At 33.2% G+C, this 20,725-nt stretch overlaps 1 protein-coding gene across 1 annotated transcript in view; it reads right to left on the reverse strand.

Moving 5' to 3' along the window:
- The window catches only part of LOC126890248 (otoferlin-like), a 224,148-nt gene that overhangs the window by 151,510 nt on the left and 51,913 nt on the right, over window positions 1-20,725 (reverse strand). The window contains exons 5-6 of the mRNA XM_050659104.1: window positions 7,318-7,422; window positions 4,675-4,968 (exon numbers count right to left, since the gene is read on the reverse strand). Of these exons, the coding sequence (XP_050515061.1) occupies window positions 4,675-4,968; window positions 7,318-7,422 (399 nt within the window). The remainder of the gene's footprint in view (window positions 1-4,674; window positions 4,969-7,317; window positions 7,423-20,725) is intronic.

Genomic DNA, 20,725 nt, shown 5'->3' on the forward strand with positions numbered 1-20,725 from the left:
TATGAAGCCCTTCCAGAATTGAGAAGTTGATCTATGTTTTGTCTAGGATACCCGTATAATTCTTCTGTAGACCTACGTTTCGAAGTACACATTTCCGTCTGATGATTTATAAAGTTAAAAAATATATATCATGAAAAGGTGTTATTAAGTAGACCTTCAATAAAAAATAAATTTGTTCTGTTACAGGAGCGTCATTTGAAATTTTGATAGGGGGGGGGGCAAGCATTATATATACAATACATTATACATAGTGAGTTTTATGTATGGAAACACTCAATTATCTCAAAAACGCCTTACACGATTTTTATAGATTTTGGGTAGGTATGGGTTTTCTAATGCGGCCGATATTTCAGTGCTAATTACATTGTTGTCATATTTTCCGTTTTTCTGGAAATCTAATGAACTTTCTTATTTCAAATGGAACACCCTGTATATTTTTGGTGTTTTGAAGTCCCTAAGAAATACTGATAATTTTTCAGCATATTTCCTATACCTAAATACCATAATTTCGGAGGTATTGCTACATTTAATAAAAAAAAATTTAAACAAATTATAAAAATCAATTTTTTTGTCCCGGGTAAATACTATTTTAGGTTGTTTGGATCATGGGAAACAAAAAAGATCTTTTATAATTTTTTAATCATTTCCGAGTTATAAACAACTTAAAACTGAAAAAAATCGAAAAATGACGATTTTCAAGGTTCAAGAACACAAATAAACAATTTTATTTTTGAAACTGCGAAGTACCCAAATTCAACCTGACGCCTTATTTTATCAGATACCGATAAGTAATTTAAGATGGTTTCATTTTAAAACATTGTAATTTTAAATGTTAATGCAGCCCGATCGCCCGTCCTCTCATAAATCGATTCCATCAATTGCAAATCTCTAGTACCGGTCATAGGAGTCCGTTTTGGGTAGGGCAACGGTTATTTTATCGCATAACTTTTTTGTCTTTAACTTTTAAGCATTTTTGACACTACATTATTAAATTGTGAGGTATTCTTGTGCTAAACGGTACTCTTGCTGTAAGTCGGTAGGATGCACCGTTTTCTAGAAAAATCAATTTCAAAATTTTTCGTATTTTGAATTTAAGAAAAATTTGAAAAAAATAAATAAAAACGGTGTATTTACCGACTTAAAGCAAGAGTAACTTGTAGTACTAGAATACCTCATAATATAATACTCTACTGTCAAAAATGCTTAAAAATTAAAGCAAGTTATGAGATTTCGTTGATCTACCCAAGACGGGCGCCTATGACCGATACTAGAAATTCACAATTGATAAAATATTCATCTCTGGAAGAGAAATAAACGTACCAGTTTTCGTTTTTCTAAATAGTTTTTTTATTTTCTTTTCAAATTCAAAAACCGAAAAATTTTTCAAATCGATTTTTCTAGAACACGGCGTATCCTACCGACTTAAAGTAAGAGTACCTTTTAGTACAAGAATACCCCATAGTTTAATAATCCAGTGTCAAAAATGCTTAAAAGTTAGACACAGAAAAGTTATGGGATAAAAAATTCGTTTCCCTACCCTAAACGGACGTCTATGACCGGTACTAAAAATTGACAAATGATGGAATCGATTTATCTCTGGAGGATAAATAGGTGTACCAGTTTTCGTTTTTCTAAATAGAAGTGTTCTAAGTAGAAGGTGAATTGAGTTAAATATTCTTAAAATTATCTGAGGAATCATCGGGCTTCGATTATTAGAAGAGTTTCTGGTATAATGTGTACCATTATACCAGAAACTCTTCTAATAATCGAAGCCCGATGATTCCTCAGATAATTTTAAGAATATTTAACTCAATTCACCTGGTATAATGGTACAATCCCTACTAAAACCAATTAATTGTAAAATTATTGATTGTCTTCCTATTACTTTTATTACGTTTACTTAGATACAAATATGATCTAATCGCTTAAAATAAATATGTTACAGTTTAGTACTATTAGATTTGAAAGGTGTGTAAAAATCCTAGGCATTACTCAGGAAAATAATATTCAATACCGTACGATTCTTTTAACGATATAAAAATTAATTTTTATGTATTAAATATCTTTGCGGTTATCCTGCCACGTTGTAAACGGTTTTACGAGTAGATTAGTGTTTTTTAAGCATACCTGATATTACATGACTCAGAAAATTGTAGTGAAATGAATATTGAATATGTTTGTATAAAAACGTGCAATAATTTTACTGACTTAAAATTTTATTTTTATATACGAAATAACTACACAACCATCGCATCCTGCCTCTTTGAAAATAGCTTTATATTAACATTCTTGAGATTTGTCCAAAATGGCATGACTCAGAAGATCGTGTAACTTTCCACGAATTTCCTTACACATTTTTTAACTTTGTTTAGTAAAAAAGGTGCAACTAAACATCCTGCCATTTTGAATAATGTCTACTTAAATTATTTATTTTATAATAAAATTTATTTTATGACTCAGAAAATCGCGGAACCAGGGTGAAAATTTTCCACAGAATTTTCCAAGAGACAAGTGCAGTTAAATATTAGGAGACATCATGCCAACATTTTTTTCGATCATTTTCAAATAATTATGTTTAATTTATTAAGTTGATAGGGCTCAGAAAATTATGAAAATTTCATTATTTTCATTCATCATCATCCAGCCTCAAAAGTCCACTGCTCAACATAGGTCTTCTCCCCTCGCTTCCAACCCCATCTATCCTGCGCCGCTCTCATCCAGTTTTTATTTACCTTTCTTAAGTCGTCAGTCCATCTTGTAGGCGGTCGACCGACGCTTCTCTTGTCTTCTCTTGGCCTCCATTCCAATAACCTCTTCGTCCATCGCCCATCTGTCATTCTGACTATGTGTCCTGCCCATCTCCACTTCAACCTGGCTATCCTCTCGATGACGTCAGTCACCTTTGTTCTTCTCCTGATTTCTTCGTTTCTGATTTTGTCTCGCAGAGTTATTCCTAACATTGACCGCTCCATTCTTCTCTGCGTGACTCTTAGTTTGGTAGCCGAGGCTTTTGTTAAGGTGAGTGTTTCTGATCCATACGTCAAGACTGGGAGGACGCACTGATCAAATACCTTTCCCTTTAGGCATGTGGGCAACTCACTTTTAAAAGTTTCTCTCAGTTTTCCAAATGCTGCCCACCCAAGACCTATTCTTCTCTTCAGTTCATGAGTCTGGTTATCCCTGCCAATCGTAATTTCATGTCCCAGGTATTTATATCTATCTACGAGTTCTATTTCCTTCCCAACAATACTGACGTTCTGGTTGGGTACCAAATTTGTCATTATTTTTATTTTCGAGATGTTTATATTTAAACCTACATTTTCTGTAGCCACAACGAGTTCTTGTACCATCTCTCTTGCCATACCTAGATCCTCAGCTACTATGACTATATTATCCGCGAAGCGTAAGTTGTTTAGGTATTCTCCATCTATTCTTATTTCCTTTTGTCATCCAATCCAAACTCTTAAAAGCATGTTCTAAGACCGTATTAAAAAGTTTAGGTGACATTGGGTCTCCTTGTCTAAACCCCCGTTCTATTTTTATGCGATTACTGTTAGTATGTAATTTGACAGTGGTTGTTGCCTGTAAGTATATTTTGTGTAATAATTTTGTATACCTATTCGCGGTGTGCAAGTACTTGGAAGGGAAACGAGAAACGACCGTGCGCGAGTCGCGGAGAAATATTGCAACTATCTTAAATAATTCATATTGTCAATTGAAATTGTCAAATTGACGTATATTTCATACCTTCTGCCATTGAAGCAGAAAAATTATATATTGCTCCACAATATTGATATGATATGCAGTTATTATATAAAGGTAAATTTAATTAATTGTATTTTGCTTGCAGTTCTGCATTTTAATAACTAATTTTATTTACTACATACAATTGTTTACGTTTGCATAACATAACCTGCATCTTATTTTTTCTTCTTATTATTTTTTTGGACTATGGCCTTGACAATTATCCAGTAACCAGGACTAATATAATTGGCCAATATAATGAAAAGTGCGAATAAAAGTACAGAGCGTAGAAAAATTTATTGTTATCTTTCCTACACGGAAAATGTCAGTTTACTGGGTATCAAAATGCACACATAAGTCTATAAGTACCCTTTCAGATTAAGACCCTGGTGTCTGACACTGGTGTCTGACACTGGTATCTGACACCGGTGTCCGCCATCGGTGTTCAATTGCAGCAAAGCATTGCTAAGCCACTAAACTCAGCCAGACACTCAAAGTCTCGTCTGTAGTCGTTCATTTAAAACAATGCTTTGCTGCCGGTGGCGGACACCTGTGTCAGACACCAGTGTCTTAGTCTGAAAGGGTACTTAATGTCTATACACCCCCACGAAAATGTATAGATGAACAAAACAAGCGAAGTAAGGGTATCATGTGTCAAGTTTAATGTCATGTGTCATGTATGTATCATGTACCATGTATCTTGTCATGTGCCGTGTATTACTTTATGTTATATCACGTGAGAAGTATAATAATATAGATTGTTTTTTAAAGATTATCTATTAATCTGTCTTAATATATAATATATGAGATAAATAATTTTTCACTGTAGATTCTTTTTTTATATCTTCATTCGTTTTAGAAGTTAACTTTCTTAAAAAATTATTATTGCAGTAAAAACAAAATCTAAATAGATAATATAATTTTACTCACCTAGCTCATCACTATCAGAATCATAATGATCCCTTGTTGATTCATTGTGTCCATCCATAGCATTCCCAGCATTTCCTATGCTTATCTCAAAGTAGACTGGTTTATCGCCTAATTTTTTATCTACTATGGAAGCTTCAAGAATGCACGCGAATAAAAAGAATTCTTCGTTCTTGGCATACGATGCTTCATTTACAGGCACGACCGGCTCCAAATCTACCGATGCAGGTGACAGATCAATACTATCAGTGATTTCGGTTCGTATAGATATCAAAAGACGTGCCCTATAAGAAACACCTGTAATAAAGCAGTTTATTTTAATAAAATATTAAACTGGGTAAGCTTAGAAGCAATAGATACATGTAATATAATTTTTACTGATATAGTAAAAAGTAAGAACTTACAAAGGATACCAAATATGAGAAAAACAACTTAAATACAGAAGATGCAATACTAATCTCTCAAAGTGAAGATCATTTACAATGTATACTTAACCAATTTAATTTAGCCGCCAAAAAATGTAACATGTTAATTTCTCCAAAAAAAAAAGACGAAATGCAGCAAATCTGCTAAGATGTAAATGAGAGCTGGAGGGTCAGATATAAGTATAATTTATGGAGTTTAAATATCTTGGCATCACACTATCTAGCTATGGTAAGCTCGAAAGAGAAGTGGAAGATCAAGTGAATAAAGCAAACAGAGCAACAGGTTGCCTGAATGAAACAATAATGGAGATATAAAAATAACAGAAAAGAAATCAAAGGCAAAATTTACAAAACTGCAGAAACACGACCTTATACAGAGGGGACAAAAAGAATGCTAGAAACAGCAGAGATGAAAACCCTTCGAAAAATCGATGATAAGACACTATGGGTCAGAGCTAGAAAAGCAGGTATACGACGAAGATTCAAGGTAGACAACATTAATAACTGGATAAAAAACAGAATAGTAGAGTGGAACGACCACATAAGCCGAATAACAACAAATACAGTGAGGACTGCTAGTGATGGTTTCTCAATAGGAATACGATCAGTGGGAAGACCACGAAAACGATGGAAAAACAACTTATTGGAGGCACATTGAAAAACAGACATAGTCATGTCTACACAAAAAGAAAAAGAGAAGAAGACTGATATAGTAAAAACTCTAATACCTTTGTCAAATTTTTTAATATTTCATTTTGTAAGAAAAAGAAAGATCGTTTCTAATTTGCAATATATTATATTGAAATATTTTAAAATATAAATATATAAAGTGGGCTTTCCAAAGAGAAAGGGGAATCGTCATCTTTCTTACAATACCAGTAACCGTGAAAGCGAAAGGAGAGACGACCGGAAACTGCTCTAAAGGCAATCAACTCCTGGGGGTCAAGGCAAAATTGAAGCAAATAGAGCTGGATCATCGTTGCTACTAGGTATTATTTTGAACTATTCAGTAAACTTTCATGAATGAAATGCAAACATCAAACATTATCCTTTACCAAAAAGTTTAAAGTTCGACATCCTGCAGCCAAGGTCATATTAATTTTTTTTGTCCATAAAAGACTTTTGTCATAGATTTTACAGAATCTGTAGTGCATATCAACGCAAACCTCTATAATGAAACGTTGAATAATTTTCATCAACTATTAAACGAAAACGTCTAAAAAAACTTTCATGTGGTGCCATTCTTCTGCGCGATAATGCTCGGCTTAATGTAGCTAAAGGACTGAAAGAAAATCTGCAATGAAATAACTGGAGGATACTAGAGCATCCACCCTATCGTTCGGATTTATTGCCTTGCGATATTCACATCCCTAGGCCGGAGATAAAAAGTAATCGTTTTCAGTCGGACGAAGAATTACAATGGCAATGGGATATTATGTTCCTTAATTGTAGTGTTACTTATTTATAGATATATTCTCCAATCATTGTTTCTGGGCCAAAGATTGGTTCTAATTGAACAAGCCTCGCAACAAAAACATTAAAACAAATTGCAATAAATAATGCACCTAAATCAAAACGCCGCATACGTAAATCTAAAGTCCCATTTGAAAGGTGGAAAGCGAATATGTAGTTACATATTATCTATTATTTTATCAAATAATAGGTATTATGGTACCAAGGGTATTATAAGGATAATAACGCTTGAGCTCAATGATGTAAATATCGAGGGCCTTTGGCCCGAGGGATATACGTTGACCAAAAACGTTATTATCTATAATACCCGTGGTGCCTTCAACGTTTAATATCCGACTAAATTATCCTTAATATACAAAAACTTTGAATGCGTTTTGAATTAATTAGTTTTCAAATAAGTACATTTACCAGCAATAGTCGTATGGTAATTGTGGTAACCATAGTTTTACTTAGGTTGTTATTTGTTAACTTGACAGTATTTAACTAGTTATGTAAATTTAATGCCCTAGGGCGTTATTTTTCAAAATAATGCCCTAGGGCATTATATCATACTTAACTGACTTCGAATTTGTCAAATGATATACCAGTCGGAATTTAATACGGTTTTAATAAATCGAGAAGCTCCTATATAAAATCATTAAATTTGTTCTTTAAAATTAAACGTTTAACTTCTGTTTCTATGGGATATTGTAAAAAACAATGGGTGACACAATAGATTTAACGAAACGATTAATTTTGTTCGACTTACCTTCCCCTAATCCTGCGTTTAAACTCGAATGCTCGTCAATAAGGCTGTAATCTCTAGTAGATCCGTAGAGGTGAATGAAAGATGGACCGAATGTTGGAAGAAACCCTACAAAAAAGGAAAGCATGCATGAAAAGGTTCTTTATAGGGCAGATTGCAATTGCGCGCAGCGGTCAGAAAGGAGTAAGACCTAACCCTTCGGTCCAAACCTAACTTGCGGGTATTAGAGTGAGAGAACCGCAGGAGGTATTTGACCGCTGCGCGCAATCACAACCCACCCTCCTTATAGTATGAAGGAAATTTTATCAGAATATTTTCTTCTGTTATACGTGCAGATCATATTTTATTTTTTAACTATTATATTCTTTAATATATTCTTATATTTATGTATTCTATATTAAACTAAACACATAAAAAATATCGAAGGAACACAAAGTTTGATTCTCATATATATGTTACGGACAATGACGTAAATCCGGCCAATAACGTTATTGGTCGGCTAATTTCGACAATGGCCGGTTGAATTGGTCATTGTCGACAATGGCCGGATATTAACGTTATTGTCCATAGAAACTGGACAATGATGATAATTTTAAATTCTTGATAACATTTCTATAATTGCCCGGCCAATGTCGACAATGCCCGTTGTTAATCGGTCAATGTTGAAATTTTGACTAAAAGATAGGTTATGTGTAGGTTTATTTCATGTGTGTATATTGTGTATTGTTTTCATGCTAAAATTACTCGTAAATTTATTTAATAAGTGTTATCATGGATATCAACGATGTGCGTACTCGTTTTAATATTTATGTAAACTTAATAGTCAAGTCAAAACGTGATGACAATAAATCATTTTTAAACTGTGACGAATACAATAGCCGAATAAGTAATATTAAATTTTGAGAACACCTGGTGCTAAAAAAACAACAAAGCACTATAGAATGAAATTCAATGATCAAGCCAGCTCCTGCCAGCCACCTGCCTCTTGGAAGTTTAAACATTAATTTAAGCGAAAAACCATTGTTTATTCGTGAAATAAACATTTTTTTTTGGTTCATGATAGGAGTAAAATGTATTTTGAATTAAATAAATTACATACATTCTTCGTTTTTTTTTGTTAAATAATTTAATTAAAAAAATTTTTTTGGACACCCTTTATAATTAATTATGTAAGTGTTTATGTTACTGAATAAAGAATTGAATAACCTTTCAAATGAGGTAGCACACAACCCCTATTTTCATTTAAAAAATCATCGATTACGTCATCACACCCAGATGGATGACGTCACTAGTATGTCATATATACCAAAATATCATAATTTAAAAATAAAAATCGACTTGTTTCGGTATTTTTCTTTAAAGTCGCCGGTTTACGAAATAACGAATTTATTCCTTTCATTTGCACCATACTCCATAATGCATATAAAAATATTATTATTTCCTTTTTTGTATTTATGAATATGTTACCCATATTATGATAAATAAAGACGTTTTATTTGTTTTTAATAACTACTTATATTTCTGCAACTACTTTCAGAAACATCTTAGTATCTCATTTTAAACACTTATTGACTTACACCGATTGGCTTCTGAGGCATCGATTTATCAACATTGGCCATTTGATTCTGGCCGCTGTCGTTATTGACGGGTTATTGATGAAACATCTAATTTTACGTTAAGTTTTTACAACATTGGCCAATATTTAAGGTTATTGTCGTTAATGGCCGGGCATTGTCGTTAATAACCAAGGAAAATGGACATTCACGACAATGCCCGGCCATTAACGTCAATGTCCAATTTACATCATTGACCGTAACATATACATCAATTTTGATTGGATTTTAAAAAGTGATGACGTTATAGTAGGTTTGTTCTAGCAAACAGTCAAACTAGTCAGAAACCGTCAGCAAACAGTTGGTAAGCGAGAGAACATAATACAGTCACCAGTGCTATCCCCTCTACTCGCGCTGGTCCACTATTCGCTGATGGTTTCAAACCGTTTGAAACTATTGCTAGAACAAACCTAATAGCTGATTAGTCAGCAATTAATTCAACTTATTTTTAGTGGAATATGATTTATCTATAATGAAATAGTCAAACAAATGTCAAGAAGTGCACTAATTTAATGGACATTTTTAACATAACAGTCAATAAAAAACATACAAATCTAATAACAACAAATGTGTTTAATAGGCTGTCTTTACTGCAGCAGCATTAATAGATAATTACAGCTTGACACCGTCTTGCCATGCTTCAAATTAAAGTGTGAATTTTGTTTTGAGGCAATAGGATCCAATCCTGTGTAAGAAGAGTCTGAAGATCTTGTCTAGTATGAACATTGGGCAGATGGGGACTCTAAACATATCCCATATGCTCGATGGGAATAAGTTCTGGTGATTGTGCTGGCCATGGTAAAAGTGTAATCCTCATTAACTCAAATTAGGACCTGCAGCAATGGCAAATGAAAGGACAACAGGTTCTAATATAAGATCAATATATTGACGTTGATTCAAAGTACCTTTCACAGAACCGGGAATAGTTCGACGATGAAAAATTACACAAGCAGCCCACATCATAACTTGTAGACCACTATATGAACGAACTGAGTCTTATCAACCAGGTCCTCTCAAAACTCTCACTCTTCTTGAATCAATGTAGAGACAAAACCTAGCTTCATCTGAATAACACAGAACTCCATTCTTGTATGCCACAATGAATATGTTGTGCTTACTTTAATCTGAGTTCCCGATTTCCATGAAGCAACAAGGGAACTCTCAATGGATGTATGGCGGGCAGACCAGCTTCATTTAATCTAATTTTTAAAGTTTTGTGACGTACAGTAATGTTGTGAGTATTTTCTAATGTCCCACAGAGTTCACGTGCAATTATATGCACATTTCGACGAGCTAATCCTACCACATCCTGTTGAGGAGTAGTTGCACGTTGACGATTTCCATGTCTTTCAGCGACATTACCAAATTGTTTATATCGACACCACAATCCCGAAATCACGCCTCAAGACACGTCAAAATTATGTGCAACATAAACCCGTGAACTGCCAGCCTAAATTATACATATTTACAGCTATTACCATTTCAACATAATATGTGTTAAATGCCGATGCTCCATGACTACTGCGTTTAATAATTTGTTTCAGTAAAATTTTAAAGTAACTGCAGAAAATCTTTGGAAATCATTATAAGAAAACAATATTCATCCTTTCCGATAACAAAGGCTATTTATTGTTTATTTATTCTTCAAAAACAATTGATATATGTTTCTGTGGTTAATGTAAGTGTACTGGCTTGTTATTTATACTGATATACTATTATAATATAATTATACTGGTAGGGACAGGAGGGCAAGATGGAAATTACCTATAAAACCCGAACTGCACAATGAAGCGCCCGGATCTACACTCACACAGATGGAGGTGAACCTCCTCCATTTACAAAAGACGGCTCAGTCAGTTCAGGTTAGCTAATGAGTGTACACGATTCCTTCTTATTTTCGCAGTTAAATATTACGCAATTATTGAATTTTTGTGATACGATTATTTAAACAAGGTGTATAATATGATTATTATGCATTTATACAAAGTATCTATTAGGTACAGGTTATCTGAATTGATATTTAAATAAGAGAAATAATAAAGCATTTTTAAAATATTGATATTATTATTGGAAAAGGGCATATGGGCAAGATGGAAAATTGCAACTTAGGGCAAGTTGAAAGATAATAGTTGGGCAAAAATAAAATCAAGGAAGTAGGAACCTGCGAGAATAAAAGAAAAGGTAAAGAAAAAGGACAGAAATAGAAAAAGTTAAAAATATTGTACAACATTTTAGAACAGTCTTCACAAAATGATGTGATCTGTGTATGTGGTGAACGTTATGTGGAACCGCCCACAGAGGACTGGGTACAATGTCCTGTATGTAATGGTTGGGCACATGAATTGTGCACCGACACAGGAGATGGCAGTTTTATGTGTGTAAACTGTAAAATGTAGTGCTTTCCTATACATTCCATCTTGCCCGAATAATCTTTCCATCCTGCCCTCAGGGTAAGGGCAAGATGGAATTTTTGACATTATTTTTTAATTACTCATAAAAAGAATTCTACTTATTATTAATAATATTTAATGGCTGACTTTTGTAACTGTATAAGACCTCTTTCAAGAATGATTAAAATGAAAGTTTTCTATTACGTTGTTTTATTTTTTTACACATTATAAAGTTAAGCCTTCCGTCTTGCCCTCCCTTCCCCTATACTATTTATTTCATCAACATTGACCCATGTGTATTTTTTCATCAGATAAAAATAGTAATTTACTTGTTTCCAATTTCAAAAATAGATTACAATCTGAGCGAGTTTAATTTGCAGAACGACCCGCTAATCCATAATAAAATTGATTAAAGTCCTGTGTGGCAGTCGACATATTCACTGATATGAACAGCGAAAATGCGATAGCAAATGAAAACGTGACAAATGAATATTCTGCACGCAAATCCCGAAACTATCACTGTACATTTTGACGCGTAAAATGTTCCAACCAGCGAAAAAACACCGTTTATACATAATGTTTCCCAAATTTTGAACACACTTTTTACTACTCACTAGATAGATAATATATGTATGTACATATTAGATATATTTTATTTTATTATGTAGAATTCAATATCCCAATACACTTAGTGAAAGTGGTGAAAGCAACCCTCTCAATAATCGAGTGTAAAGTTAGAGTGCAGAACGGAGTATCAAGAATTTTCCAGGCACAAACAGGACTCCGACAAGGAGATAGCCTCTCCTGCCTGCTATTCAACATTGCTCTATAGAGAAAACTATTACAGAATCTGGAATAACAACAAGAGGAACTATTAATAGGAGTGTACAAATACTAGCATATGCGGAATACATAGATATCATAGCAATAAGAAAGGCGGACGTGGTTACGGCATTGGAAGCAGTAGCAAAAAGAATGGGGCTACACGTTAATATTAATGAAACTATATACAGGGTGATTGATTAGTAGGGTAAAGCTCAATAGCTCCGCTATAGTAATAGATAGCAATAAAAGTTAATAACAAAAATTTTAGTTACCTTTGAGCTTCACATTACAAAATTAGTTAGAATGTTACAGGGTGTTCGATAACACAGTGGCAGACCAAATTTATGTTTTTTTTAAAAGGAACACCCTATATTTTATTTTAAATTCGAAATCCTGTTAACTTCTCCATCACAAAAATATAAAGGTTTGTTATGTTATACAGGGCATTTACAAAGTTATAACCAATTTTATATGAAAATCGTAACAAGTTCAACTCCCTGTATAAATAAAAATAAGCAAAACAACAATGGTTTATTAATGCCATATTTTTTAACGTATTGTCAAAATGTTCAAGAATGGTCGATATTGCTAATTTTCTTTATATCAAATACAGGGTGAGTCAAACCGCAAGTACATTATTTTCTCAGTAATTTTAAATGGAACACCCTGTATTTTATATCACTATTGAAAAGTACCATTACCATACTTTAATTTTTAAATAACATTCCCTATGTCTAAATTTATTAGTTTTCGAGATATTTTCATTTTTCAATGGACCAGTAGCGTGGCAACCCAAATCACCAGAATTTAATAAACTGGACTGATTTTTTTTGGGGTTACGTTAATATTGAAGTTTATAAAATATTTCCAACAATAAGGGATCAGATGAAAAATAGAATAAAAAGTGTATTTCGATGTGTTAATTTACAAATGCTCCCTAGAGTAAGTAGCTCATTCAATGATCGTTTTTAGGCGTACATAAATGTGTTAGGAGATAATTTTGAACACCTTATGTAATTAAATATTAAAAATATTTTATTAAAAGTAGCTCCTAATTTTTTCAAACATGTTTTTTTGCAAAACGTATTACTGATAAATTATGTTTCGTTCTTTATTTGTTACATTGTTACATTTACATACAAAAGTAGTGTTTAATTGTCTTCACAAAATATTGTATTTTGTGTTTGTGTGTTTTTTTGTAAAATTTATTACTAATTTTCTTTGTTTATTTGTTGCATTTACATAAAAAGATAGTTTTTAATTGTTTCAAAAATGTTGCATGTATTGATTGTGTTTTTGTTTGTAAAATGTATTACTAATAAATTATTTTTATTTCTTTATTTGCTACAGTGTTACATTGATTACCGGATTGATAATCGGTAATTGTTCAATCTCAAAGTAATCCCTTAATTTGTAATCTCACATTTTTTCTTAACTTCCTAAACTTTTATAGTTTCACCATGTATAATTGAAACATTGGGAAACATCGAGTAATATTTTAATAATTAGAGTCCATTCAACCTGCAAACTTAGTAAATTGCCAAATAATGTATTTTCCAATTGAACTTTAAGTTTTGCAATAGCTTCCTTTAAACTGTAGTTGCTACCTTTCAAAACGCAAGGTCCGTAGTTCGGTTGTCATGCAACTTATTGATGAATTGCATATTTTGACGAGATTATAAATTTACCAAGGGGACTATTTTGGGTTGCAGTCTAATTGAAATAGTTACCTCGTTAACAAGTGCGTAAGTCGTTGTTAGAAGTTACGCCGAGTGTAATTATTATAAGTAGCTGTCATTAAAGGCAGTCTATCATAGAAAGTTACCTGAACATCATCTATAGTGTAATTACATAGCTGTCAATAAAACCATATTTTTTCTCCACACTCAAACATTTATTTACCATCGTCGATCGAGAAGAAGCGGACAAAGGGGCATTACAAAACAATTTGATCCTGAGATCTACGTCGAATTGTCCATTGGTCCTTCGACAAAACAACATCAAAAGGGCGTTAATTGGATTGGAGCTTCGAAGGAGACGACCCTTAGCGACCTGAAATAGCTGTTCCCCAGTTCCGTACAAGATCGACGATCGAATTCGATGTGTGGAGAAAAGAAAATATAAAGGCACCGACATTAGAAGTAGAAGCCTTCGAGAACCTTTGAGCACCAGAGAACCTGAGTAGCAGTCCTTAAGTCTACGGTTCCAGCGGTTTGGAGGTGAAAAATCTAGCGGCATCCAGAGATCCAGCTAACCAGTTCCAATTGCAGTTCTAAGAAAGAGGCAGCGCTGCAGATTCCAGGCCCACCCGGTGACATACAAGTGAACATCGGAATAAAACTGTAAGTTTTTGAATATTTATTATCATTTAGGGCAGTGCATTTTTTTATATAAAGTAAAAAGTTTATTAAAGAAACTTAAGCATCGAATTTTATACCCTATTCCACGAATATACGCCTGTGTTGGATTATTTCGACAACGAATATTTTATTGTGCAAAATACGAAGAACGAAAATAAATTGCAAATTACATTGCTGTTTAATGGAATAATTATTAGAGCCATTTACTTTCGTACTTCTTATGTTGCACACTGAAATATTCGTTGTCGCGATAATCCAAAACAGGCGTATGTTGGCGGAATGAACCATACTAAATTTTATTGAAATATTTATTCTGTATATCTATTTACTTAAAATATTTACTGGTAATATTTTGTCTAATTCAAATCTAACAGTTGATTATTTGGATATTAAGTATATTTGGTAATTTTGATTCTTATAATTTGAAATTCTTAAAACATTTGATTTTCTAAACATACATATAAAATCCTGACATACTGACACATTTAATAAATCAAGTTATTTTTATACTACAATCTTGCATTTATTCAACTCCACATATTTATGTCGCATATTATGCATTTTATTATATAAAGATTTTTATTTCTCTGGTTTAAAAGTGGAATTACTTCATTGTACAAATCAGCGTTTTTTGAGGTCATTGGTTTATTATTGAGAAAGGTTTTTTTTTGCTGAGACATTATTTTGAATATAGGTCAAGTTTATATTTAAAACATGAAGACATTATACGCAGAACAAGAAAAACTTGGACAGGAAATTGCAAAAATCTTGACTAATATTAAAAAACTGAACAAAGAAAAGCGTACTACAGAATATTTAAACATAAGGCGGCAGACAGTTGAAGAATTGTGGAATGACTTTGCGGAACAACATAATGAAATTGTAGAAAAAAGGTTCAAAAGATGATAAATATTTTACATCTAACTATTACGAACAAGTACAGAAAAAATATGAAGAAACGAAAAAGGCTTTAGAGGAGTTTATTAAAAATTCATACAAGTCTTCGATAAAAATTAGAGAAGTAAAAATTAGAATGGGAAAACTTCATAATTTATTGGAAGACGACGAAAACAATGAAGATATACAAGAGGATTTAAAAGAAGAGGTACAAAAAATAGATGCTTTAATAATGGAAATAACTGTGGAAAATGAACAGGATGCACTAGAAGCTGAAATAGAAAGATTTTATACGATGAAAAGAAGGGTGCGGTCGATTATAAAAGTAAATAAGAGATTGGAGGCGGAAGGATGCAAGAAAGAAAAAATAATACTACCTCAGGCGAAGTTGCCCTCTTTTGAAGGAAGATACGAGGCTTGGGGAACATTCTTTGATATTTTTAAACATTTGATACATGAGAATAATTAACTATCAAATGTGGAGAAAATGCAGTATCTGAAGACAAGCCTCCGAGGAGAAGCAAGTAGAATAATACAACATTTAAACACAACAGAAGCAAACTACAGTGCTGCGTGGAAAATGTTGCAAGATCGGTACGATAATCCGAGGATGAATCTATTTATATTAATAGACAAGATACTTCAGGCTGCGGAGATAAAAGAAGGGTCAGCAAAGGCGCTTAAAAAATTACATGATACTATCCACGAATGCTTAGAAGCGATTAGTGGACTAGGTATAATGACAGAGTCTTGGAGTCCTCCTATAGCAAGGATAAGCATGTTGAAGTGGGACACAGAAACCAGGAGATTATATGAAACGTCAATTCAAGACAGTAGGGAGATTCCTACATATAAGTCAACACAGGAATTCCCACAAAGAAGATTCCAGACATTGGAGATGTTGGAAAAAGAAAGGAAAAGAACAGATCACAAACAACAGGCAAAGAAGAAGATAACCTGTGTGGTATGTCATGAAGAACATAAACTGTACAAATGTCCAAAGTTTCTAAGTCTACAAGTACGTGAAAGAAACAAAATCGTAAAGGAAAAACAATGGTGCAGTAGATGCCTACTACATAAAAAGGAAGTACCATGTTATTCCACTTATAGATGTGCAGAATGTAATGGACAGCATAGCTCATTATTACACATGTCAGAAGGTCATTATGACAACAGAAGGAATTCTGAAAACAGAAGGCCAAAAAATAGACCCAATTCTAGTGGGACCAGAGATGACAACAGTTACGACGGATCGTCAAGGAGACAAGAGAATACTGTGAGCTGTTTAAGTCATCAGAATGAAGAAGTGCTACTTGCAACGGCATTAGTACGAGTAAGAGACTCAAAAGGAAGCTCACAATTGATGAGAGCATTGATTGACCAAGGCTCGCAGTCATCATTCATTACGGAGCAGGCCGCTACAAGTCTCGGAATAAAAAGAAAGGCTGTCCACGCTCAGATATCTGGAATTGGCAATGAAGACCAAAGGACGTCGAAATGGAGCGTGACAGTAAACTTAGAGGCACATTTCAAAAATGAATTTGAGATGAAGACCGAAGCACTTGTGCTACAAAAAATAACAAAGAAACTACCGGAAAAGGAGATACACATAAAAGAAAGGAACCCTAGGAACTTAGTCCTGGCTGATCCAAATTTTAATAAAACAGGTCCAATAGATATTCTATTAGGAGCCAAAGAATATAGTTTGATATTACTGGATGGAGTAGATCGAACTAAGAATGGTTTGCTCGCCCAAAATACTAAATTGGGTTGGATAATGTCAGGGGTAGCACAGCAAGAGCACATCCCGCAGATACAAGTACTCAGTATGTTCTGTAGGCGACAGATGCCTAGATATTCGGAAGTACCTAAAACTAAAGCCATAGAGCAAACTATAAATATTAAAAAGGATTTAAAATTGGTTGAAACAAATACCAATGAAATAAAATCAGCTAATAGCAAAACAGAAACTTCTGTAGTCGAGCTTGATTTCATGGAATTAGAGCCAACCCAAACTGAAGAAGAAACTAATTTCGATTCGGGAAGAAAGACACCCGAGGAAAAGGATTCTAAATCGTTTATACTTGAGGAAGAAAATCCCAAGACAATAAATGAAAGGGTTGATGATTTAATGACTCAATCCCATAAAGATGTTCAAAAAATTTCTGATATCGAGGGTACAGACCAAAATAAAACTAGAATGGTTGTACAAGAGACAGAAAGTATTAAAATGGACTCAAAAGAAATAGAACAGCTTAATAAAAGTATAGAAAATACAGAGTGTGCGAGAGCTGTTGAAAATAAAGATGCCAAGAATCATGTATTACAGTTAGAACAAGTTAATAATAATATAGAAGATGGAAAAATTGATATAAACAGTACCGAAGAAAGTGATGTGAAAGAGATAAAAGTAAATGTCCACATGTCCAGTAATGGTATGGAGGAAAATTTAAATTTTGAAAAGTTAAATACAGTTTTTAGTGCACAACAAAATGTCTTACACACTGAAACTTTTCAGAGAATAACTATTGTAACAGTTAAGGATACGGAATTTACCGAGAAACATAAAACTAACAAGGTTAAATTGGCAGAACAACAAATAAATACAATAATTCCAAATGCATTTTTTAATAAATGTGCTAATATTCGAAAGAAAACCGAAGATGTTTTACCTATGTCATACATTACAATACATAAATCAGAAAGGTTTCATATACAATCAGCTGAGGATTTTATGGAATCTAAAAATAAAATTATAAAAATGAAACCCATGGATGTTGAACTTGCTGAGGAAGGAATATTTTCTAAGACTTTGAATGTAATAGAATCGTTTAGCGCAGCGTTTCCCAACCGGTGGGTCGCGACCCACTAGTGGGTCGCGCGCGGATTTTAGGTGGGTCGCGGCGTGGCTCTTACAGTAGCCGAATAATGTACATTTTATATCATCAAGGGTGAGGGATGGGTCGCGAATATGAAAAAACATGAGAAGGTGGGTCGCCAGACATAAAAGGTTGGGAACCACTGGTTTAGCGGAGTCATAAAAACACTTCGAAATATAAACGGAAAAATAAGTAAAAGCCTGATATACAAGTTAAAACAAATAGTTAGAGAGCCAAACGCACAAAATACAAACAATAGAGCATGTATTAGGTGGGAAAAAATTATTCGTTATAAGTATAATATATTTAATATTTTTAACATTTTAAAACGGTCAAATGCAGACCTGAAAAGGAGGAAAAAGTGTACATATAAGTATGCATATAGTCAGAAAATTTTTAAAATTTGCCACAGCTCTTCCATTGTCGGTAAAAGATGGCGTTGCTTTCTCGTTGTTGGTCCCAAGGAATCTGCTTGCAGCAGATTTCATAAAAGCCGATCAACATATCCGATCATAATGTAACTATTCGGGGAGATGAGTTCCTCGATGAGAGTTTGAAAAAACACAGCATCACAACCAAATTTAATTAACACTTTAAAACCGTTTCACCTAGATCAGTTTCACTTAATGAGCTTAGGTTTGAATTAGACAGTTTAGCTGAATCATAAATTCTAAATATTTAATTTATAGGTAGCACTGCTCAGGTGAGATAATAATTCAAAAACCGAGTGAATAAGTGTTAGGAATATTGTTATATTCTTATTATTTTATATTATAATGTGTTTAAACATTTTCTATTGGTCGTCTCTTTCTTTTAAGTGGCCAATATGTTCAATCTCAAAGTAATCCCTTAATTTGTAATCTCACATTTTTTCTATAGTTTTTTTATAGTTTCACCATGTATAATTGAAACATTGGGAAACATCGAGTAATATTTTAATAATTAGAGTCCATTCAACCTGCAAACTTAGTAAATTGCCAAATAATGTATTTTCCAATTGAACTTTAAGTTTTGCAATAGCTTCCTTTAAACTGTAGTTGCAACCTTTCAAAACGCAAGGTCCGTAGTTCGGTTGTCATGCAACTTATTGATGAATCGCATATTTTGACGAGATTATAAATTTACCAAGGGGACTATTTTGGGTTGCAGTCTAATTGAAATAGTTACCTCGTTAACAAGTGCGTAAGTCGTTGTTAGAAGTTACGCCGAGTGTAATTATTATCAGTAGCTGTCATTAAAGGCAGTCTATCATAGAAAGTTACCTGAACATCATCTATAGTGTAATTACGTAGCTGTCAATAAAACCATATTTTTTCTCCACACTCAAATATTTATTTACCATCGTCGATCGAGAAGAAGCGGACAAAGGGGCATTACAAAACAATTCGATCCTGAGATCTACGTCGAATTGTCCAGTAATCTTCAATTGTCAATTCAGTCATGGCTTACTTAAAATTTAGATAAATTTAAACACCTAAAATAATGTGCTCTGAAAAATGAAAATATCTAGAAAACTAATAAATTTGGGCATAGGGAATGTTATATAAAAATTAAAGTACGTTAATGTTACTTTTCAATAATGATATAAAATACAGGGTGTTCCATTTAACATTACTGAGAAAATAATGTACTTGCGTTTTGACTCACCCTGTATTTGATATAAAGAAAATTAGCAATATCAATAATTCTTAAAAATTTTGACAATAAATAAAAATATGGCATTAATAAACCATTGCTGTTGTGCTTATTTTTATTTATACAGGGAGTTGAACTTGTTATGATTTTCATACAAAATTGGTTATAACTTTGTAAATACCCTGTATAACATTACAAACCTTTATATTTTTGTGATGGAGATGTTAACAGGATTTCGAATATAAAATAAAATATAGGGTGTTCCATTTAAAAAAAAAACATAAGTTAGGTCTGCCACTGTATGAAGGTGTCAAACAATAATCAAATCGCAAAACCCGAAGATCTAACGGTTGGAACATATATACTTTCGAAGGAGTAAGAGAGTTCATATAATATCTAGGCTCACAATTTGAAACCAAGCCGAAGGATAAGAAGGAATGGAAGTTGATTCTAGAAGAGGCCAAGAACCACCATGAGCTGTAGAGCCAATGATGATGATGATATGTATTTTAATATTCGTTGATATTATGATGTTTTGTAAAAGATTTACTTTGAAACAGTTTGTAACTCTAATTTTGTAGTAGTACCCTTAAAAGTACATTAGTTTTTTTCTTCTTCTTTTGGCATAATAACCCTTGATGGGTCTTTGCCTATCTGGCTATATCCTTCCATTCAGACCTCTCTTGTGCCCTTCTCCCCATTGTCTTATATTCATAGTTTTCAGGTCATCTTCTACGTCATCCAACCAGCTCGTTCTGGGTCTTCTTATTTTTCGTCTTCCTATCGGCTTGTATTGTAATATTTTCTTTGTT

This window comes from Diabrotica virgifera, chromosome 8, assembly GCF_917563875.1.
Source record: "Diabrotica virgifera virgifera chromosome 8, PGI_DIABVI_V3a".
NCBI lineage: Eukaryota > Metazoa > Arthropoda > Insecta > Coleoptera > Chrysomelidae > Diabrotica > Diabrotica virgifera.